Here is a 22,257-nt window from a genome sequence, read left to right as displayed (position 1 = left end):
GGGAGGAGAGGAGGGAATAAGGGAGGAGAGGAGAGAAGGAGGAAACAAGGAAGGAGTGGGGAGAAGGAGAGGAGGGAATAAGGGAGGAGAGGAGAGAAGGAGGAAACAAGGAAGGAGTGGGGAGAAGGAGAGGAGGGAATAAGGGAGGAGAGGAGAGAAGGTGGAAAACAAGGAAGGAGTGGGGAGAAGGAGAGGAGTGGACAAGAGAGGAGAGTAGAAAGCAAGGAAGGAGAGAAGGAGAAAGTGAGAGATGTTGTTATGAAGGGAAGGAAAAACAAAAGAGTGATGGAAACGAAAGCAAATGTATGATGAAGGATGGAAAACAAGGAGCAAGTGTGAGGGAGGAAGAGGATCATCCAGTGCAGTGAAGTGTTTGTTTATTTCTGCTTCAGCTGTGCAGAGCAAATCAAGCCGGTTTACACGGCAGCAGCAGACTCAACAAACCAGACGCCTTTCACTTTAAATACTTCCTGCTGCTTTTCCTGTTGTGCTCACAAACTGTCCGATCACGTGCCCGAAACAACCGGACCGACTCCTCCCAGCGAGGGGGAGCAGTGACTCCTCCAGGTCCACTCGGGTCAGTGTTTTGGTCTCCAGACCGTGGACGCAGACGTCACTCCGGTCAGGACCGTCCTCCCAAAGACAGCTGCAGCATCAACAGGTTTAGAAGACACAAAGTCCTCTGAGGCAGGACGTCCAGGCGGACCGTCGGGTCCACAAGCACAGCCACTCAGTTCCTCAACACAGTCTGCGCTGTTTCCTTTAAACCAAACTAGACCTGCAGAAACTCTGACTTGAGCCTGCTGCTAAGGCTGTCAGATCAAACAAACGCTGTCACATGTGAACAGCGGCTTCGCGGGGGGGCAGAAACACTTTGCCCGAAGGTCCGACTCACAGCGACGAGATGCTAACCAGCACAGCCCACCAGCTGTTGGTCTCAAGATGGCCACTTCTTAATGTGATTTAAATAGAAACTACGTACGGTCTGAGTGTATGAAACTACGTGTAACAAACTCAACGTGTCTGTGTGGTTTGCAGAAGCTTTTTATTCTGAAAACTGGGCTGAACCGAGAAGATCTGAAGGGAGTCCCTGGTTTCCTGCAGGAACGGCCTAAAACATGAAGAGACAGAGACTGTTGTCAGACTGTTGTCAGACTGTTGTCAGGCTGTTGTCAGGCTGTTGTCAGACTGTTGTCAGGCTGTTGTCAGACTGTTGTCAGACTGTTGTCAGGCTGTTGTCAGACTGTTGTCAGGCTGTTGTCAGGCTGTTGTCAGACTGTTGTCAGGCTGTTGTCAGGCTGTTCATCTACAAACAGTCCCAGTGCTGACTGGTACCTGCTGACTGGATGATATTAAAGTGGAACAGAAAGGAATTCAGTACAGTCATTAAGCAAAGTGTTCTGTGTTGACTTAGGACTAAAAATAACTGAAGGGGACTGACTGACTGTGTGTGTGTGTGGTGTGTGTGTGTGTGTGTGTGTGTGTGTGTGTGTGCGCGCGTGACAGTCACAAATTGTTTCTCAGCACAGACTTGGTATGATTCCATAAAGTATAAGTCCTTATCGGCAGCACAGTGATGATGGTGATGATGATGATGATGGTGATGATGATGATGAACAATGACAGGACACTTCAGCTCCTCACCACAGTAACATGTGATGAAGCCAAATGGGACATTTTCATCCATCAGCGTCTGTTGGATGCAGCATAAACCTTCTTTAGCTCCACCAGACATCTGGTGTGTCGAGTGTAGTTAACATTTCAGCCTCCAGGGGGCGTCATGTTGTTAGTGAGCATTCAGACAGCAGCTGACCATTTACAGTAAATGGTAATAGACAGACTAAGTGCTGGAGAAGCTAACATTAGCCTGTTAGACGACAGGCTAATGTTCACTGACGTGATTAAAACGTCGGACTTCAGGAGATCTGAGACCTCCAGCAGCCCTTCACACTGAAGCAAATGCACTGTGCTGATCTTATCTTCATGCAGTCCCTGCAGTCAGGTGACACAGTTGGCGGGAGTTGGTTCGGTCGAAAGCGTTGCTGATCATTTTGTCTGTCAGTTCCCTTCTGTCAGTCGGGTGAGGATATTTGGTCATGTTTCAGGATGAAGCCGTGTTGTGATCCACTCCTGTTTGCCCTGTTAGTTATTACACTGTTACACGTCCTGTCTCCTTTTCAAACTGAAAGCCCTCTGCTGTTTCCGTGGACAGAAACCCTTTGTGTCTTAACAAGGCTTTTATTGTGAAACAGGAAGCTAGTTTGCTGCGTCTCTCCGTCGCCCCACACAACAGCAGACTGAGTTGGAATAGTGTTTCACAAGTCGCCCTCTGAGCTGTCACAAAAATGAAAAGCTTTTGGCCTCTTCATTAACAACAACATTACAACTGCACCCCCTAGTGGTGCTACAGAGAACAGCAGCCACCTGTGTGTTAAATGAACAGGTGGGCCTACAGTTTGATAGGTGCTCTGAAACAGTTTAATCCATCCAACCTGTTTGTATTTCTTGAACGGATCCAAGTGGTTTGAGGTGGTTTTCAAAATACAAGTCGCTTCCGACTTTACAAGTTTGCTCCCGTCATTTAAAAGATAAGCAGGAGCTCACGCCTGTGACGCTAACACTTCTAGTTCAAAATGTGGAACAAACTTCATCCGAGCAGCAGGTTAGTCGTGTTTGTGATTTTGTTTATTTTATTAATTCTGTTGATTCAGTCCAGCTGGTCCGTCCTGTTCCTCCACGTTAAGAGAATCTTTGATGACATCACAGTCCAATTCACAGTCCAATCCACAGTCCACAGTCAACACTGTGGTGAATGAGGAAGTTCATTCTCAACTTTTGGGAGCAAACTGACAAATTGATCTGATCTAAAAGATTTCCCGCCTTCAGTGTTGGCTCAGCTTTCTGTTCGTGTGATGGCTGACTGGCGGCCGTTCAGTGTCCTCTCTGGTGTCGTCGGTGGACGCCGCGAGCTCAGATCCTGCTGCTAACTGACGGGATCCTGTGAGGCTTTGCTGAAGGGGGAAGTGAGAGCTTTCATTCTCGTAATAAAAGAACAGTTTGGATATATTTTGGAGCAGGAAGGAAGTGCTGGCGTTAACCTGCAATACTTCACTGTGATGCAGACAGGCGGACGGCTGCAGCCTGAGCTTCCCTTCATCATTCACTGTATTTAGACAGCTGGAACGGCGAGAAAACCAAACCTCGTGCAGGAACTTCAGCATCAGCATGTCGAGGTGCGAACAAACGACCTCCTCTGTCACATTTCATCAGATCAGCGATGCTCAAAGTGAGGTCAGGGGGACAATCGGAGGTCCTGCAGTGGAGGCGAGGGGGTCCACAGGAGACGACTGGAGAACTTCTTTCTCCTTTGTTGTAGACTTTATTAAGAATACTGACGAAGATGGAAGCTGCTTCTTGAAAGAAAATACAAAATCTCAGGCATCACACGTTGAAAACTACTTAAAAAAAATACTTCAGAGTATTTTTTAGTTATTCTTTATTTCTCCAATGGGGGTGGACAACAAAATAAAAGACAAGCACTTTAATGTAGAAGTTGTTATATTATGAGTATGACACTGGAAGTCCCAAACTAAACTGTGTGAGGAGACAGAGACACACAAGAATAAAAACTATCAAGCTTTCAACCACTGAAAGTACAAAAACAAACTCATATACACATCAGCAACAGGATTCAGAGTGCAAAGAAACAAGAAAAGTTTTGCTCCACTTCTGCACTTTAAAAATCAAAAGAGTCAGAAGCTAATGAGGCTAAAAACGACAAGGTGATACATCATATTAAATCTCTGCAGCGTCAAATTCAAAACGATTTCTTTTATGATGGCAAAATGGCTAAATGTAGATTTCTGGAAGGTTAATGGAGCAACAATACAAGCACACACCACAACTTCCTGAGGATTACTTTGTAATATTTTCCAGAGATTACAGCAGAACACGTTTGGAGATAAACTACGGAAGCCCATTCCTGCCTCAAACGACTTAACATACAAAACTCTCACACATATCTAAAAATGATGATTCAATACTTCATTTATCAATGATTTGACTTTAAGCATCTTTCACATAAGACAGATTAAAGGGACTGTTCACCCCAAAATTGTTCTGGTGTGACTTAACTTACAGCACTACAACTGGTAAGAGGAAAATGGGAAATTTTCATTTTGGGGTGAACTGTCCCTTTAAATACAGAAAAAAAATGAGCTAAGCTAAAATGATAAGTCTATATTTGAGTAGATATCTTTCATTAATTTGTTTTGTTTTACAGTATTGACTGTAAAGCACTCATATGAATCAGTTCTTACTTGAGAATTTATATTTTTGTAATACCTAACTTCATATTTAGTGATAGTTTATATTTATTCTTTGCAGCAATGGGCTTCCATACATAATGAGCCCCGGACACCAAAGTGACTTGAGCAGTTTTTGACTTTTATTTTGCCAAATGTTGTTCATGGAGGCCAAAGTGTGAGCAGAAACAGACTGGAGCTCGGTTTCGAAGTGGCTGTCGGATGTCTACAGAAAACATGTCATTGCTGTTAAAATGAAAGAAGCACTCTGACATTCTGGGAAGTTAGCTTGTTTTCTGGTGAAGATATTAATGTCACGAGCAGCTTAAATAAATTCAACCAAAATATCAGCGTGCTCCTTCACAGTAAAAGCACGGGTTACTTTAAGGAGCACCGAGGATACGTGGTGCATATTACACGGGTCATCTGAGCACTGCTGATTGGGTGTCAGGCAACTGGGGGGGCGTGGCCATGCACAGGCGTTCAGGCGGTGGTGGCGGTCTCCTTCCTGCCGATCTGACAGTAGAGCATCATGGAGAAGACCATGCCGAAAATCTGCAGAGAGGAAACATGTGAGACAAGCCGACAGAACAGAGAGCCAACACATTCAGGTTGGTGCGTGCAGTAAAATCATCACGTGTGCTCAAAACATACTTAGTCTTCAGTTTAAACATGTCTGTCCCGTCCCTGCCAAGTCATGTTTCAGTCTGAAGCCTCTCTATTTCACAGCCTTACGCTGCTAAAAACAGGACTTCCTGTGACCATTTCAAATTAAAATCCCATTTGATACAAAATGCAGAATAACGTTCATATTCAATATTTTTATGTTATTCTCCCTGTAGTGTGTGTAGTGTGTTCATTGCGTGTGTGTGTGTGTGTGCGTGTGTATGTATGTATGTGTGTGTGTGTGTGTGTGTGTGTCCTGACCAGCAGGATGGCGATGGCAAAGGCGATTCCCAGCACCACCTCCATGTTTTGCTCCAGCAGTTGGATGATTTTTTCAGAGCAGGGCTGCAGGACGAAAGTGTGACATCATCATCATCATCATCATCATCATCAACATCCAACATCAAAGCTGATATTCTCTCTCAGGTTCTGATCCCAGAAGTTTGACTTCACTGTCACATTTCAGCCTCTGCGGGCTGATGAACCGGACGCCGTGTGCTCACCGTGGAGTAGACGGCGGAGGACTTGCAGTCCGGCTCGGTGGCATTGCAGCGGCAGGAGTCGGGAATCTTCTGCCAGTCTGATGGTCCATTCAAAAGACCACAACACTTCAGCTGGGAGGAAGACACAAGAACAACAACATGAGATCCAGCCGGACAGCAATCACTCATCAGCTGCTCACTAATCACTTGCTGATTTCTAACTACAGTCTGTCCAGAGCTGGCAGAGAAATTAACAGGAAATTACCGAGCAGCCTTTTGATAATCGATTTCTGCTTTCAGTCTTCTTAATGCTAAGATTTTCTGTTGTTCAGCTCTGCAGTGAACTGAAGAACTTTGGGTTGCTGACTGTTGCCTTAGTAAGACAAAGACATGACGCTGCCTGTGAGCGAAACCTGGTGGCTGATGCATGAGCGCCCCTGGTGGCTAAACATGGTAACTACAGCCTGAAGTATTCACAGTGTTGATCTTTCAGTATCTAAACCTGCAGTGAGGAACCTTCGTCGCCCCCTTCAGGTAGTGAGCGTAATTACACAAAGTGTGCTTCTGTGTGTGTGCGTGCGTGTGTGTGTTAGACTCTCAGAGTGACACTTCTGCGTTACCTCCCGCTGCAGTTTCTCCAGGTCTTCCTTCACGTCCTCCTTTTGGTCTGACAGCGGGGTGAACTTACTCTGCAGACGCTCCTTCACCCAGTCCTTCACCTGCAGACACACAAACACATCAAATAAACCAAATGAACAACACAAGCCGCCATTCCAGGATTCCCGAGGAGGGCATCACTTCCTGTTTTACCTTGTTCTCGCCCACGGCACCCAGGATGCCCGCCGCCAGCAGGAGGATGAAGATGATGAGGAGGGTGATGAAGAACTGAAGGAGAGGGAAAAGCATTGGGTTGATTTTTCTGATCTTCTCTACACACACGAGTCTCTGAAAACTGAAAGCTCTGAGTTTTCAAAAATCAGCTGAAACCCAACGTTATCTTTTATGTTATTTGCCTGGCTGCCGCAGACTCAACTCAGGCAACCATTTTAGTCCACTTTTGGGTTTAAGTTTAACGATTTCAGTCAGAAAACGTCCAATCAAATGGTGTAGAGAGAGCAACGTGATTCCCACCAGCAGCAACATGCAGCGGTTCTCTCTGATGGCGCCGCAGCAGCCCAGGAAGCCGAGCACCATGATGATCACCCCGATGGCGATCATCAGGTCGATGCCAGGAAGAGACTCATTGGTGATCTGAAGACAGGAGGAGGAGGCAGACGGCAGGTCAGCACAACAGACAGGTCCGTTAATAACATGTGGATGGCTAGCACTGATGCTAATGCTAATTTAGTTGCTGCAAAGAGCATTTTGGTAAAGCTGAGGTGGTGACAACATCACCTCTGTGAGTAAAAGAACAAAAGGCAGTGAGTTTCAGCGTGTCAGTAAGTTAATGAACCGAGTCTCACCTGGTTACCATCTTTGCTGACTTTCAGGTAGATGGAGACACCCAGGATGATGCAACCGCTAATCTGAAAAGGGAGAAAGATGAAATTTAAGCACAGAAGGTGCAACAGGCATCAGTTTGCTGATGAGAATCTGGCGCCACCTGGGGGAGAACAGCAGCAGCACATCTGTAACAGCAGACGTGCAACTGGGTGTGATTATTATTTTATTATTTAAGCGTACTTCCCTGAAAACCTTTATTTGAGTAATATTAGTGGAATGATATTATTTGTATTTCATGTAATTATTTATGGGTTGATATTTTATATTTTACTTGTATAATGTTTTGATTATTACTGTTCTGTTTTGAGGGTCAGGTAAGAGGAAATATAAGTTCCTTCTTTGTGTTTGTAGGGGGAAGTTTTTTCCAGGTGAGGCAGGAAGAAAAGGAGGGTAGCGAAGTGCGGCTATTGAATGAGTTGAGAGACGCTGTCTGCCGTGTTGGAGTTTATTAAAGAAGCAAACCAAAAGAGGCCGTGTAGCCTGTCACTCCCACAGCCACAGGAGTGTGCTGCCTTTACCTCCACCTTACGTTTACCACCACAAGAAAAGTCAAGGCCACAGAACTTTAATCCAGGAACTCTGATGTGTTCCCTCCTGCCTGCTGAGCTTGTCGTGCTCTGCTGGGCGGCTTCAGGACTGATGAGCGACATGTATTATTCAGCATTCGCACAATTAGCCGACACAAACACACGACTGTGAGTAATATGTGTCATTAATATTTCATGGTCAGAGCGGTCAGCACGCAGCACAGCGAAGACGGAGACCAGTCAGAGGACTGGAGGACGGTGGAGGCAGGATGTGGCTGAAGTGGACGCTCAGGAAGACAACAGAGAGACGCTAATGCAACCAGAGCAAACAGGAAGTTTGTATTTATTCATATCAGCACAGGAGCTGTGATGGTCTCCACATGAACAGAGATGTTGGGTTCTGTTATGTGAAAGAATTTATTATTGTCATTAACAGAGGAAGAAGAAGAGCGAGTCAGACCTCTGCCTCTACACACACACACACGCACGCACACACACACGCACACGCACGCACACACACACACACACACGCACAGGGTACATTTTACTGCTCTGAGTCACACCTGCAGGTGCTGTGGAACCAGTGTGACCAGAGGCTGAAGCCCAGGTGGCTTCTGATTGGTCAAAAGCATCATCACAGTGTCAAGGTCAACGCTGGAGGCTGTTCCTGTGCATGATGATGATCTGAGCGTGGATCCACAGGCTGGAGGCAGCAGCTCAGCTGAGCCTGCAGCTCTTCAGCGGGTTTCAGCTCGTTTTTCACGTGTTTTCAGGGAAAAGGCTACAAAAAGCCGCTGCACAGCACCTGCTGAAAGCCGTTTCACCATCAAAACACCCTCACACATTTGTCCGTTTGTCGTGTACACCTTCAGCGTGAAGTCGAGACAGTTTGGAGCGCAAACAGAGACGAGCAGCGTGCGGGTGGCGGCTCCGCCTGAGGACAAAACCCCCATCGCTCTGCTCACACTGGCTTTGTTGTGGAAACGTAGAGAAAAAGCAAATCTGGTTTTTCCTCCTTTTTCATCGTTTGCCACCTTGTAACAAAGTTGTGGAAAAGAGACGAGGACAGGGCGGGAAAACCAACCCAGTGCTCACGTGGGTCGTAAAGTGGAGCAGGGAGATCCTGCTTTTCCGCTCGCACAAAGCGGCTTTTCCTCCGAGTTTTCCTGAGAAACAAGCCGAGCGTGACAGTCAGAGAGTGAAGCGCTGCTGTGCGTGTGGGCCGCGAGTGGCTTGCGTGAGATTCGAAGGGAAGATTAAGTTACTGCGTGGAGGTGGAGGATGGAAACCACACAAACACTCGGTGACTCAGTGCGTAGTCGAAGGTCTTCGTTATCACCTGAACATCTGATGTCTGAGCACAGGTAACGACACGAGCAAACCCACCGGGCTCACGCGCGCCGAGCGCCTTCACGCAAACACGAGCAGAACGTCACGGCGCCATCGGCGGAGGCGAATCGTCCGGTTAAGGCTCGTTAGCCCTGAGGCCAGGGCCCTCATGCTGACCGGACTGTGCCTCGGATCACACAGGGAGTCCACAGTTTATTTAAACTGAGAAGTTTTCCCCCACAGATTTAAGATAAAAACTGTATTTGTTGGGGGAAAATTCTCCGTAAACACAGAAAAAGATGGTCGTTAAGTGGAGCTCTGGGTGGAGCAGCGACGAGGTTATTTTTTAATTTTGATCAGTGAAACGTTTGCCAAGTCAAAGCCAAGAGATTCAGACGCGTTTCATATCCTGAACATCAGCCCACACTGGAAACCTGCTGAGCAGCATAGCAGGTGTGAAAAACAAACACGCCCTCTGAGCTCGCGCCCTCTGAGCTCGCGCCGGGCTCAACCCGGGCCAGAGGAAACGGTTACAAAAACTATCCAGGATCACAAGTGTGACTGGAATTAGGTTTGATCAGGATCAAAGTGGCTTTTGTTGGATTAGTTGTGGTTACAGCTGACAGAGCTGAAATTGATCAGACAAGCAGTTCATCAGGATTACGTCTAATCAGGACTGAGATCTGATTTAATTCAGGTTATTCATATCAGAATAGGAGTACAGAGGACGTTTCCCGCTGCGTATCCTCAGCCCTGAGCTGAGAGCTGAATCTGACATAAGCCTCAGACCGCCAGCCTCAAAGTCCCGGGGCCCCCGGGGCCACTTGATCCACACTCGGCTAGCACACAAGAGACAAAAGTTACAGTTAATCAGGACTGCAGTTCTCCTCATCAATCATAAATCAGGTGATATGATTAATAAAAACTCGGTGACTGTGTCACTCTGAGCCTTTGTGTCCCTGCTGGCTTCCTGTAGTTAACATGTTGTAAACTGCACACAGTGTCTCCTTCATGGGTATCAACTTGTGAATCATTTTGACAATAATAATCGATGAACTGATCAGAGCTCAGTCTGTCAGCGTGGGCGTGGTGCATCCCTCAGCAGTGACTCACAGGCAGTGAGAAACACCTTAGTGATGACTCACTGTCTGATCTACAGGTTTCACCACAGATCTGTCACACCAGTGAGCACACAGGATGATGTCATCACACAATAACCACACACAAAAGTACAAGAGTGACATGACTAACAGCAGGCAGGCGTGTGCAGCCGCCAGCCCACTCGGCCTGTCGAAGACGACCAACTGAGGTCTCTGTGGTTCAGCAGGCATTAAAGTCAGACGGACGCCACGCCCACAGGGCTGCTGTGCGCCTGATGAGTGTCGGCCCTCCACATCACTGTGAACCTGACCAGGCCTGGTCCTGGTTATCGAACAACACAAAGACTACAGCGAACCGTTATGTCAAACGGGATGGTTCGGTCCAGAGCCACATTCATCAGCGATGGAGGGGAAACAAAGTGTTCAACTCGTTTGCTCCTTGAGTTGCTGGATTTACTGGTCTGACGTGGTGTTGCACAACCTTTATTGTTGAGCCCTGCGAACAGTAAAGTGGTGACATTTAAAAACACCCGTGCAGAACGTCTGTGCTGCAGCTTTAAGTATCAGTCAATACTGCGGTGAGCCAATGCAAGCTGGTATATTGATCAGGCTCCAATCCGAACGGCTCAGATTTGTGTGGATTAGCAGTATTCAAATTTATGTTCAAATTCTGATTTAAGTAAATGTACAGAAGTTTTGTAGACTGACTATAAATTCCTGCTTAGTCCTTTCAGTGGAGTCTTACTGTGACAGCACAAACCTGTTGTGCGAAGCATCTTTAATAACATCATTTCAGTTTGTACTTTCATGAAGCGGTTTGCTGTGTTGAATCTGTTTGGTGTGTGTAATTTGAATATTCAAAATGACTCATAGGAGGTCAAACACATGAGGTGCAGTAACAAATGATCAGATGCTGTTTTAACACAGAGAAACCAAAACACATTTTAACAGAGTTCAGATCCAGCAGTCAGTGTTCAGTTCCTGTCCACCTGTTTGTTGCAGTGCCGAATGTTTCTTTCTGTTTGGATCCTCTCTTTCCGCTGCAGAAATGGTCCCTGAACGCAGCATCTATTATTCATGGAGTACACGAGCACTCTGCACTGTGCTAAAAGGCGTTAATGCACGGAGACAGAGCTGCACATAATTGGTTATTTCTCTTCCATCACAGGCCATCAAAGCACTGCTGTTTGACGAGATGTCGGCAGGCTTTTCGGCTCAGCCTTCTCGGCTCAGCCTTCAGCCACAGGAACCACCGCGAACTCACCACAGCGCAAACAGGTCACAAGCTACAGTACAGGAAACAGCTCGCCCTCGCCATCTGCATCATTAGGTAAACACGTCCTGTCCGCCGTGTCCTCTGAGCGCGCACAATCACGTTAACATTGATTTAACATCATTTCTGGGAACATGAGAGAAGGACTGAAATAACCTCGGCAGGCAGCAGGAGACGCCGAGCCAAAAGTGGACTCTAGATTTGTTTAGATTATTTCTGACATCTGGCAGAAAAACAGGAAGGAAGTGATGCAGGACGTGGACAGCGTTTGGAGACTGTGGCCGGAACATAACCGAGTACATTTACTCAAGTACTGAACCTCAGCACAAACTTGTGACAGCAGCACTTAACGATTCTGTTGCTGTGAGTCTTCAGTTAGCCTAGCTTAGCATACAGGCTCACAGTGGAGGAAAAGCACCAGCCCAGCTTCTGTTCACAAAACAAACATGTGGTTACACCACCACGTCTCCTCCGCCTCCTCCTCTTCATCATGACAGCGATAATGTGTGCATATCAACAGCAAACCTTCTACAACATGCGCCATCATGTTAACGTTGAGCAAGAACTTCTAACAGATTAGCCATCATGGAGCCTTTGTTTTGAGGTGGAAACTCCCGGCAGACACCCTGAGGAGTGACGCGCCGATCTAACCTCCACCCACGGCGGAGGAGTGACGCGAGGCCCGAGATCAGACCTGATGATGCTGAGCGGCGGGGACACGCCCTGAAACTGAAGGAGCGTTTGTTTGTGGAGGGAGAGGCAGAGAGGAGATAAAGAGCCGATAAAACCTGTTCTACACCACCCGCTGATGGAGCACAAACACCTGAGAAACACCTGAGAAACACAGCACACTGAGGATGGACTGAAGGCCAAAATCACACCTTCAAACACAGCAAACACAGTGAACAGCAGCAACAAAGAGCAGATGTTTTTTAAATGAAAGCTTATGACAGCACGCAGAATAAAACACATGAACTCAACACATGAAGCAAAATCCAAAAGAAATCCAAAGAGTCTGACTGACAAACAAAACAATAAACTCCTGCAGAAGCCAGAAGAACGAGATGATGAGTGAGTGAAGTGGACAGAAGTTTGAAATGATGTAAGAAAATATCGTAAATTGCTGTTTTGTTTTCCGCACTCACCCAGAAAAGCAGGTTGAAGAAGAAGAGAAGGTATTTGACGCATTTGTTCACAGCCATGGTTTTTATTTCAGCCGCTTGTCACTCGACTCGCTGCCGTCTGTGAACTGAAGCTTCCCGCAGGACGAAGGCAGAAACAAACTCTCCCTCAGGCTAGTAAACACACCAGCCCCCTCCACCTGTTTCCTCCCACTGAGGCCGCATCCCATTTGGCTCTCCTCCCCTCCTCCTTTCTTTCATTGTCTTTTCCTTTTCCTAGCCTGCACCCTTCTTTGGTTCCCTACCTCCTCAGTTTGCCTCCTTTATCGTCCAAATGAGCACCGAGAGGCTCGTGTGGTCCTGATTGGTTGAAAAGTCGTCTTGACAAACGAAGGAGTCTGAAATCTGACCGCTTGTTAAACAGTATTAAACACTGATAAAACACCTGAACAGAGAACGACAGGATGGTGTTTCTTCAGGAAGGTCAGCTCTAACACTGCAGATTCCAATCGATCAATTGTTAATCGTTAACTTTGATCTCATCACTCAGTATGAATGTACTCCTGCTTCTGTTATCTTTTTATTTTGTCACATGAAAACACATAGTGAAGCTCAGGACAGTAAGACAGCAGCATCAACACGGCTCAGTAACATATGACTCTTTATCACCATCTAGTGGTCGGAGGATGAAACTACAACACACTCAGCAAACACTTGACCACAGTCCCCTCCATTTGACTTTTTTCAGGTTTTCCTTCTCACCGCCAGAGATAAGACAAGACGTTATTCAGTGTTTCTACCCGACATCACGTTCAGCTCTCCGATCAAATCCACCCCGACTTCCTCACATGAAAACATGAAATGTACGAAGTGGCAAACGACAGACTGCAGAAAGGGTGCAGCGCCACCTACCAGATTGTTGGTCCCATTTCACCCTAATTCACTCTTCCACACAATCTGAGGCCTCAGTCAGAACCTTAGTCATCTTATCAGGCAATGTGAGGCCTCCACAGATCCTTGACTTCCCAAACAACTCGCAGACTCCAATGAGACAACCAATGAGAGCAGCTGGGTGAACTTACTGGCCCTGATTGGGCCGCAGAAATGACCTTCTGTGTGTGTTATTGTGTCAGTTATCATAATGGGGTCTGGATCCATGTGTGTGTGTGTGTGTGTGTGTGTGTGTGTGACTGGGAGGGTATGAGGGCATACAACACAGCCACGGGGAGCAAAGTGCATGTTTGAGTCTGCGTGACTAAAGGAGAAGGTTTGGACAGAGACCTCATTCAGCCGGGAACAGGTTCACACTGTTCGGTCTTCATCGTCCTCCGTCAGCTCTTCACACACCTGGTTGTGTGTGTGTTTGGAGGATTTCTCCTGGATGCTGCCGGTCGTGTCAAGCTGCCTCCTCGTCAGCCAAAGTCCCACGAGTTGCAAAGTGGTCCGAACCAAACCGAGCTGGGTGAGGGGGGCTGCATGCTTTGGTGTTGTAGTCATGAGCCTGTGTGGTCCTGGCCGAATCCCAGGTCTTCCACTGTGTCCAGGACTCGCTGTGGACCTTCAGTGAGCTCAGTCCACAACCTCTCAGTGTCAAACAGGAAGTTGCTGTGGTGGCTTCACTGCTGTGGATGGTGTCGTCGCTCCTATAATCAACGTTTTTACAAACGCAAATTCCAAGTTAACGCCACTAGTTTGTTTAATTTAATTTATTCTTCTTTTTTTGGACGCACGCAAGTTGGGGAATTTTGACCCTCGACCCGACTCGTAGTTTGCGAATTCAGGAAACGATGCAGTAACATGTGCAAGTGAGAATAAACCGCTTGGATATAAAAGGATGAAGAAGAGGATCTTTTGAATGAAAGTTCAGCTTTAAAGTCCTGCCTGATGAGCCCCGCGACGAGAACTAAATCATTTGTGTTTACTGTCGACGGACGTTACGTTGGACGCTACGTTGTGTTCGCGTTAATGTTACGTTCAGGTCAGTTTGCCCACCTGGTTGTTGCTTATTGAGCTCAAGTTTGACATTTAAGGCCGTCAGTATATGTTTTTTAGCATGCGATACCTTTAAAGTATTGTGGAGGGCATTCTGGACAATATGAATTATTAATATTAATTCAGAGTTAACTATGGAAATTATTAGTTAATAGCGAATAATTGCAATTAAAAAAAAAATTGCAATTGCTTGACAGACCTAATTTTTACACGGGGCCTTTAGATGTGTGGGTTAGTCAGTTTGTGTTCCAACTAAAGTTTTTTGGGTAAAAATAACAAAATAACAAACAAATTTATGATATAATCTTTAATATAGCCTTCTGTGTTATTTAACGTTACAGTGAAAGCCGTTCCTCGTCTGTGAGCCCCACTGCTCAGACTGTCGGTTCCTCCACAGCCTGACGGACTGACCGGGATGCCTCGAGCCCCCATCAGGACAGGGTTTTCAGGTTTCCTTACACCGTGAGTCTCCTGCAGGACAGGTTCGCCTTCCTGTCGCTTGCTGTAATCGTTCATCCATCTTCATGCTGCTCCTTTCCGCTCCTTTTCTCTGGAAAATCCAGCCCTCCTTCTCTGATGTTGTGAGGACACAAGAGGAACGACCGCAGCGAGCCAAACCTGTTCACCGCAGCCTGGCGTGACGTCATCACGTTTTCCGGTTCCGGAGTCTGTCACCTGAGCAGGTAACACACATCTGATGAATGAGCTGCTCCTTAAAATCAACTCCTAAACAAATCACGTTTATGAGTGGATGATTCCAGATGTGCTTTCACCACTGAGACAAACATAAACAAGCACTAAAACAAACAAACAAACAAAAAACACAATACAAATAAGTTTGTGTGTTACAACTGCCTCAGTTGAGGTAAACCATGAAGTGCTTTACAGGTGAAATCAGTGAAATCTTCATTCACATTCAGTTTCACATTTCTTATTTTCAGCAGGGAGCCATAATGGTGAAACTTACAGAGGAGCTCTGGAAGACGCTGCAGAATCTAAGAGAAGACGAGTTCGGGAGCTTCAAGTGGTTCTTGAAGCAGGATGAAGTCCTGGAAGGTTTTTCAGGCATCCCGGTGGCTCGGCTGGAGAAGGCAAACAGACTGGACACGGTGGACCTGATGGTACAGAAGTATCCGGGACCTGGAGCTCTGAAGGTCACCCTGGAGGTTTTACACAAGATCAGCAGGAATGATCTGGTGCAGGGTTTGGAAGGTGAGTCCACCTGAAACACCTGAAAGAGCTTTCACGTGCATCTCTGAGTGCGTACAGCGTAGGGATCGACGGAGGGGGTTTATTTGAGGGCCGATGACGAATCGTAAAGTCAAGTGGGACAAATTTTGTAGTCTGCAGCTGTTATTACGATGAGTACTTGATCAGACTTGGGATCAGCAGTTACCCAAAACTTAACCCCTCAGAGGCCACCAGAAAAAGCAAACATAAGGGAGAACTCTTGTATGTTCAGCCTGGTCCTGACTGTACATCCCCCCTTCCTGAGTTTAAGTGACAGACGGGAACACCAATGTAATGTTTTAGGCCCTGCAGTCTGAGCCAATCAGTGGTCAGAACAGGAACAGGAGAGGTTTTCTCTAAGCCTGACCAGATGTTTCTGTGCTCGTTTCAGCCTTCAGGAAGCATCACTACAGAAACCATGAAGAGGCAAATAAAGCTGAGCTGGGGGATAAACTGAAGCTGATGATCCAGGAGAGGCAGATGAAGATCGAGGAACTCAAACGTGCTGCACACCTCAGCAGCAAATCAGCAGACAGACACATCGCAGACAGCGAGCGAGTCTTCACCGCTTTACTGCAGTCTGTCCAGGCGAGTCTGCATAATCTCATCGAAGCTATCAGTGAAAAGAGGGAAACGACTCAGAAACGGGCTGACGGGCTCATCCAAGAGCTGGAGCAGGAAATCTCTGAGCTGACGGAGAGAAGCGTTAAGCTCTCACGCACTGAAGACGACCTCGACTTCCTCAAAAGCTGCGCTTCCCCGAGTGCTGTTCCAACCACCAGGAACTGGGCAGAAGTCTTCATTCCTCCGCCGCCTTATGGCTCAAGTGTGGGGACGGCTGTGAATCAGCTGGTGGAGAAATTCAGCAAAGAGAAGGAGAAGTTGATCTCAAAGGCCAAGCTGAACAGGGTCCAGGAGTCTGCAAGAGACGTGACTTTAGATCCCGACACAGCAAATCCGTTCCTGGTTTTGTCTGACGACCGGAAACAAGTTTACTGTGGTGACGTGAAACGAAACCAGCCAGACAACCCAGAAAGATTTAACGTTGCTCGCAACGTCTTGGGAAAGCAGAGCTTTTCCTCAGGGAGATTTTACTACGAGGTTCGAGTCAAAGGGATGACTTCCTGGGATTTAGGTGTCGTCAAAGAGTCGATAGACAGAAAGGGATCGATCACACCAAAGCCCGAGAACGGTTTCTGGACTATATGTTTAAGAAATGGAAACGAGTACAAAGCTCCTGGTGTCAATCTCCGTGTGAAACATCAGCTGCAGAAGGTGGGCGTGTTTGTGGATTATGAAAAGGGTTCGGTCTCCTTTTATGACGTAGACTCTGCAGAAATTATTCACTGCTTTACTGAGTGTGGCTTCACCGAGAGGCTTCTCCCATTCTTCAGTCCCAGTGGTCATCAACATGGTGAAAACTCCACCCCTCTGATCATCTCTCCTGTCAGTTACACTGATTAGACACCCGGTGGGCATCTGTCTGAAAATGTTGTGGGCATCGGGTGCAGTACCACGTTGTGCCACTAGATGACAGACTTGTGCTTTCCGCCGCCCTGCTCTGCTTCCTGCTGGTGAATTCAGCAGCGTTAGTGCCTGTCGCCGTGCATGAACGCAGAAAGTTAAAACTGATGTTTACATTTGTTCAGTCTGTTCTGACTTTGTGTACGACTGCATGTCCGTTAACCTGAACAAGTTTTGTTCTCAGTTTGCAGATTTTTCTTTTAAGAGCAGACTTCCTGTTTTCCATTAATTGCCACAAGGCCTCGTTAAACCACCAGCCGGTCTTCACAGGACTGCACAAAGTGACTCCTTCACTCTGAGTGTGAAACTCTTCCCTCAGGCTGTGGATTTGAAGACGCCGTAATAACCGACTTCAGCTGTGATGATTCATGTTAGTTTTCAGGCTCTTGTGTGTTTCTTTACTTGTTCGGGTCAGTTTGCCCACCTTTACTTCTTCCTCCCAAGTCCCTGACGAGTCGCCTTTCCCACCTGGGATGACAAAGTGACTGGAATGAACAGTGTGGACGTAAATGTGTTGTCTTTGTCTGATGGTGACATCAGGTTCACACATCAGTAAATAAAAACAAGTGCAACGTTTACAGAAATTTTAAAGAGCAGTTTATTAGCTGCATGAAATTCTGCCACACGATTGTGACTGAACGTAAACTATGTCAAATAGACACTGAAATTCTAAATAAACTTCATGCTCAGTGAATTTTCTTTTCCACTGCTATTCTACAAACGTAACAGAAACAGCAACTGTACACTTCCTGTGTTGTGAGTAAAAATACAATTAAACAATTTCCGAACCTTTTCTTGTGAAATGAACATTTTTGTACTTTTTTCCACTGAAAACAAGCGCTCAGACCAACACGGGCCTGCGATCACGACCTCCGTGTCGGCTCTGGGGGAGGCTGCACGAGGCCCGAGGAGACCGTCAGCCTCGGTACTCGGTGCTGAAGTGCTTGTTGACTTTGCACAGGGGGATGCAGACGGTGAGGCTGATGAGGAAGAACTGCTCCTGCTCCTTCAGCCACACCAGCTTCATCTCCACCTTACCCTCCGCGCTGTGGTGCTCCATCAGAAAGTGCTTGCCGCTGTAGTCGTAGGACAGGGTCTTCCTCGCCATCGTGATGCACACGGGTGAGCTGACGCACCAGAAGGGTTTCTGGAACTCGTCCAGCAGAGTCAGCGTTATGATGCAGCAGTTCTACGCAGCCATCAGAGAAACGACAGAACACAACCAACCGTGAAGCCACAGTGTGACATTCAAAGGTTCTGGTAGGTGGATGTTGTTACTGTTGGACAAAGCCACGCTAACAACCGCTCTGCGTCCAGTGCTATCCGATGCTAAGCTAACTGGCTGCAGCTTCATTTACCACATTGACATCAACCTAATTGTTGAACTATTCCTTTAGGCTGCTGTCAAAATCCACTTCTGATGGTCTGATAGCCACAGTTAGCTCGTTTATGGCTGAGCGGACGACTTGAGGGAACATGTCCCTTAATCTTTATCATACGGAAAGAAAGTTGTTTTAGGTCGATTTTATTTGACCTGAACTCTGGGTTATCTTGCTGAGGTGAGGAGTGCCGGATGTACCTCCACTGAGCCCTCCAGGGACTCGCTCTTCCAGGGCAGCTTGATGTTTCCAGACAGAGATCTGTGCTGGGACAAGTTGGTCCTGTTGATGACCCTCAGCAGCATCAGTCCACGCCGGATCTCCACTGATGGCAGCAACACAACAGGCGTTAGGAATTTACTCTGCGACCAGACGAGCTGATTCTGTCCGGACAACCGCGGGCTTTATTGTTAAATAAGACTTTAAGACGTTACCTCGTCTGTGAACATTTCTGCATGAGCTTAGACCAGACTGACATGAGCAACAATGAAGACAACAGCTCCCATGATCCCACAGCACTTCGCTACGTCTTTTGTTTGGACGGACTGATCACCTGTGCGACAGGAGAGCTGGCGGAAGTGTCCCGACATGATCTCAGTGCTGGTGTTGTGCAGGACGAAGTGCAGAGTGTAGCCGTGCAGACCGAACTCAGGGTCCGAATGATCCACGGGCGGGAGGTCCACGGGCTCGGAGTACGGGCTGCAGGAAGGGACAAACAGGCTGAGAAACCCGAACACAAAGAGGTGAAACTAAAACAGTCAAAGCTGCTGCGTTAATGGGGCTTGTTCACCAGTTTCACTGATCAAATGAATGCGTTTAATCAAGCAACTGCAAAGACTGAACTGATGCTGCTTCAAAGTTTGTTTGGGAGGAGAAAAAACAAACATTTTAGTAACTAAGAACTAATCTCAACCAATCATCAGTGAAATAAAAGATTTAAAGTTGAGCTGAAATGTAAAATGTCTTGTGTCTGTCTAATAACCTCTGCGTTGATGCTGGATTCACTGTCCTCCGACTGGCCTCCATCAGCCTGTTGTCACATGCTGTGTTCTCCAGCCATGTTTGACAGACCCTTTTTACATTTAAACTGCTGTGTCCACTGGGACGTCCCAGTCGGACTGCATGAAAATCTGACTGAGCTCACGTGTCGTTCCTGTGCAGGAGATAAACTGGGGCCAATAAGAGGTGAACCTACCAGACAGGAGATCCCAGCAGACTCTTCTCCACCAGCCTGTGGAAGTGCAGGCTGAACATGATGAAGGCAACTCTGCCCTGACCCTGCACACACACACACACACACACACACACACACACACACACACACACACACACACACACACGTTATCTCACAGAGGACCTGAAGAAGTGAGTCTAGTAGACATCCAGAGTGCTCACTCACCCTCCAGATGCCGATGAGGAAACCGGGCGGCAGAAGCAACAGTTTGATCATTCTGTCTCTGCCGATGAACCGGGCAGGCTGAGCCGGCTGAGTCTTCACGTCCACCTTCAAGATCAGAGAGCGCCAGCCGGGCCTGACGGGAGGAGGAGGACGGCGGGGGGTGAAGGTGGGGTCGTGGGGGACGAGGCGTTTGTAAAGGAGACGTGTGTCTTACTTCCTGACCGCGGGGCTGCTGGCCGTCTCCTTGCGGACGCCGTGCAGCTGGACGCTGCTGATGCGGTGGAACTCGTGGTATCCGTTCCAGCGGACGATCACAGAGGACTTGAAGAAGTACGCTCGGCTCTGCTCCAGCGTGTCTTCCTGTCCCGAGTGATCACACACCGTCAGCTCCCAGCTCACGCTCAGGTTCCTGGAAGGGAAAACCAAACACAAGGCGGGAAAACCACGTGCCACTGATATTTGTTGTCCGGAGATTCAACTTTTGGCTCAGAGACACGATAATCTGTTCCTTTATCGTGTGTATTTATCGGTTTAGAAAAATGAGAAAAAAACATAGTGTGTGTGTGTGTTGAGGGGGGCTGCTTTGAGCTGACTGATCAGTTCACCGCTGAACCGGACTTCCTGTCGTACCTGAGGATCCACTCAGTCTGCCTGGGCAGCCCGGTGTACGGACTGACGTCTCTCAGCTCTGTCCTCCATTTGCTCATCTCTTGTCCAGCCACGGTCCTGAAGTACAGCTTCTTCCAGTGACCCGCCGACCGATCCTCCACCGGCTCCACCTTCAGCACCTCGTCATCCGACTTCGGCCTCCACCTCTGACTCCCAAACTCTGACGTGTAAATCTTGTGCCAGACGACACTACAGTGGAACACAGTAGAGCTTACGATCTGACCGAGCAAAAGAGACGGGAGCGTCAGATCATTTAAAAATCCCCTCACGTGCGGGACGGCTGGGACTTCTTATTAAAACCTTCTCCTGCTAAATGAGGAACTGCGAACGCTCGGTCAGACTTACTCGTCTTCGGCGACCTGGTGGAAGAGCTTGCTGACATAGCTGATGCTGAGCAGCGAGGAGGCGTCCAGGTACGACAGGATCTTCATCAGGATCTCAGAGGGCAGCCTGAACATAAAAGTACTGATTTAGCCAATCAGACGCCCCCTGCAGGTGAGAGCAGAAGCTCCAACAGCTTTCATTTTAGTTCCTCTATTCACCACGAGGTGTTGGTTCAAAGCCTGAACACGGTGTGTTTACTTCCCACCCACAGAGGAAACCCGGTCTGCAGACACTGCTAGCCTCAACTTACCTTTCAATTAAGTTCTCCTTGTCTGGAGAAGTCTGGATTTTGGGAAAAGCTGCTCTCTTCCTCTCTGTTCTCGGTTGTGGGCCGCTGACATACAAGTTACAAAGATGAAAGTAAAATTAAGTGCTAAATAAAGTTTTGGTGCGGCAGAACTGTAGCATGTGGTCTAAAGTTCCCGCGGGTTGACACGGTGCGACACGCCCCGTCACCTGTGGTCAGTCCCGCTACCGGAGCTCCGAGCTGCGTCTGGCGGCCTCCTCCTCCTATTTCCGCCCGTCTGCTTTTTACCCGGACCCGACCGTCCTCTGCCCGGGCCCGGCGTGTCTCTAACTCCACCCGGCTGTCTTCCACCCGGGCCTGACTGGGCGGGTTTCCTCTCCAAGCCCTCACAGACACTTCGAAAAAACTCCCCCCGTCCCGCCGCCATCACGGAGTTTTTTGGAGGTAGCGCCAGAGCGTGCGACTTCCGGTCAACGTTATTTTTCACAATAAAAACCTCATTGGGTGGTTAACAGCGCAGCCAAGACGCCTTGAAAGTCTGCGCCTTTAATTTACCCATAAAGCTAACGTTAGTTATCAGACAGTCCGTTACCGGGTTACAGCGTAGCTAACTGTTGAATAGAAAACACTTTGCCAAGGCCATCGCATGACCCCTGACGGGGGGCCTTCACTGTCAGTCAGAAAAAACAAAATATCGCGTTTGCTCCCATCAGTGCGTAAGTTTCAGGTCCTTGAAGGTCGCACTGACAGCTTCATGAGGCGTTTTATTCCCATAACTCAGTCTGGTCTTCAGTCATGGCAGCTGTTCACCACTTTTTCTTGATTGTTTTAATGACAAGTGATGACAACAGAGGCGCTGGCATTAATCTGTGTGCTTGTTTGAAGTTGTTTTGTATGTATTTGTTATTCACTGGCTGAGCTGCTCCTCCAGGACTTTAAAGCGCTCCACCCAGTCGTAGAAGTTGGTGTGCAGTTATCTGCATGGACAGATTATGTGGCAGCAGAGGCCCACAGTCTTCTGAGCCGTGCTGCCTCGTGTTGTGGTCACCCCAAAGTGTTGCTGATGATTCAAACTTCACCTGTAGTTTACCTGACATTTCTCTCCACAGATATTATACAACACTGGAA

The 22,257-nt window shown here is 47.6% G+C and overlaps 3 protein-coding genes across 4 annotated transcripts; 1 reads left to right on the top strand and 2 right to left on the bottom strand.

Annotated features, from left to right (window-relative positions):
* Window positions 1–3,479: 3,479 nt before the first annotated feature.
* LOC124053576 (tetraspanin-8-like) lies at window positions 3,480–12,487 on the bottom strand. Its single transcript, XM_046378850.1, has 8 exons — window positions 12,330–12,487; window positions 6,916–6,978; window positions 6,584–6,703; window positions 6,263–6,337; window positions 6,073–6,171; window positions 5,474–5,584; window positions 5,232–5,315; window positions 3,480–4,859 (listed from the first exon to the last, which is right to left on the bottom strand). The coding sequence occupies exons 1-8, from the start codon at window positions 12,384–12,386 to the stop codon at window positions 4,788–4,790; spliced, it is 681 nt and encodes a 226-aa protein (XP_046234806.1). The 5' UTR covers window positions 12,387–12,487; the 3' UTR covers window positions 3,480–4,787.
* Window positions 12,488–15,217: 2,730 nt separating this feature from the next.
* LOC124053575 (E3 ubiquitin-protein ligase TRIM21-like) lies at window positions 15,218–17,854 on the top strand. Its single transcript, XM_046378849.1, has 2 exons — window positions 15,218–15,509; window positions 15,919–17,854. The coding sequence occupies exons 1-2, from the start codon at window positions 15,251–15,253 to the stop codon at window positions 16,989–16,991; spliced, it is 1,332 nt and encodes a 443-aa protein (XP_046234805.1). The 5' UTR covers window positions 15,218–15,250; the 3' UTR covers window positions 16,992–17,854.
* On the bottom strand, window positions 17,632–21,798 carry LOC124053574 (F-box only protein 15-like). Of its 2 annotated transcripts, none has more exons than XM_046378847.1 (10): window positions 21,339–21,798; window positions 21,133–21,216; window positions 20,844–20,948; window positions 20,460–20,687; window positions 20,044–20,238; window positions 19,830–19,962; window positions 19,626–19,708; window positions 18,984–19,150; window positions 18,631–18,755; window positions 17,632–18,240 (listed from the first exon to the last, which is right to left on the bottom strand). In XM_046378847.1, exons 1-10 carry the CDS (start codon window positions 21,554–21,556, stop codon window positions 17,968–17,970), a joined length of 1,611 nt encoding a protein of 536 aa, XP_046234803.1. In that variant the 5' UTR covers window positions 21,557–21,798; the 3' UTR covers window positions 17,632–17,967. The 2 variants fall into 2 exon arrangements, with proteins under 2 accessions (XP_046234803.1, XP_046234804.1); XM_046378848.1 differs by having other exon boundaries at window positions 18,984–19,129; window positions 21,339–21,795.
* Between the last annotated feature and the right edge of the window lie 459 nt (window positions 21,799–22,257).

The sequence above is a fragment of the Scatophagus argus genome, chromosome 22, assembly GCF_020382885.2.
Source record: "Scatophagus argus isolate fScaArg1 chromosome 22, fScaArg1.pri, whole genome shotgun sequence".
In the NCBI taxonomy this organism is placed as follows: Eukaryota; Metazoa; Chordata; class Actinopteri; family Scatophagidae; genus Scatophagus; species Scatophagus argus.
Note: the sequence above shows the minus strand (reverse complement) of the source record. Positions and strands in the feature narration are given on the sequence as shown.

Bases quoted from the DNA above. Each gene is read 5' to 3' on its own strand.
- LOC124053576 (XM_046378850.1), bottom strand. From the start codon at position 12,386: ATGGCTGTGAACAAATGCGTCAAATACCTTCTCTTCTTCTTCAACCTG. The intron at 6,704-6,915 runs GTGAGACTCGGT...TCCTGTCTTCAG, and splicing joins TCAGCAAAGATGGTAACCAG to ATCACCAATGAGTCTCTTCC. The intron at 5,585-6,072 runs GTAACGCAGAAG...TCTTCCTCCCAG, and splicing joins TGGAGAAACTGCAGCGGGAG to CTGAAGTGTTGTGGTCTTTT.
- LOC124053574 (XM_046378847.1), bottom strand. From the start codon at position 21,556: ATGGCGGCGGGACGGGGGGAGTTTTTTCGAAGTGTCTGTGAGGGCTTG. The intron at 20,239-20,459 runs GTACGACAGGAA...TTTCCCTTCCAG, and splicing joins CAGACTGAGTGGATCCTCAG to GAACCTGAGCGTGAGCTGGG. The intron at 19,709-19,829 runs GTGAGTGAGCAC...GTGTGTGTGCAG, and splicing joins TCCTCATCGGCATCTGGAGG to GGTCAGGGCAGAGTTGCCTT.
- LOC124053575 (XM_046378849.1), top strand. From the start codon at position 15,251: ATGGTGAAACTTACAGAGGAGCTCTGGAAGACGCTGCAGAATCTAAGA. The intron at 15,510-15,918 runs GTGAGTCCACCT...TGCTCGTTTCAG, and splicing joins TCTGGTGCAGGGTTTGGAAG to CCTTCAGGAAGCATCACTAC.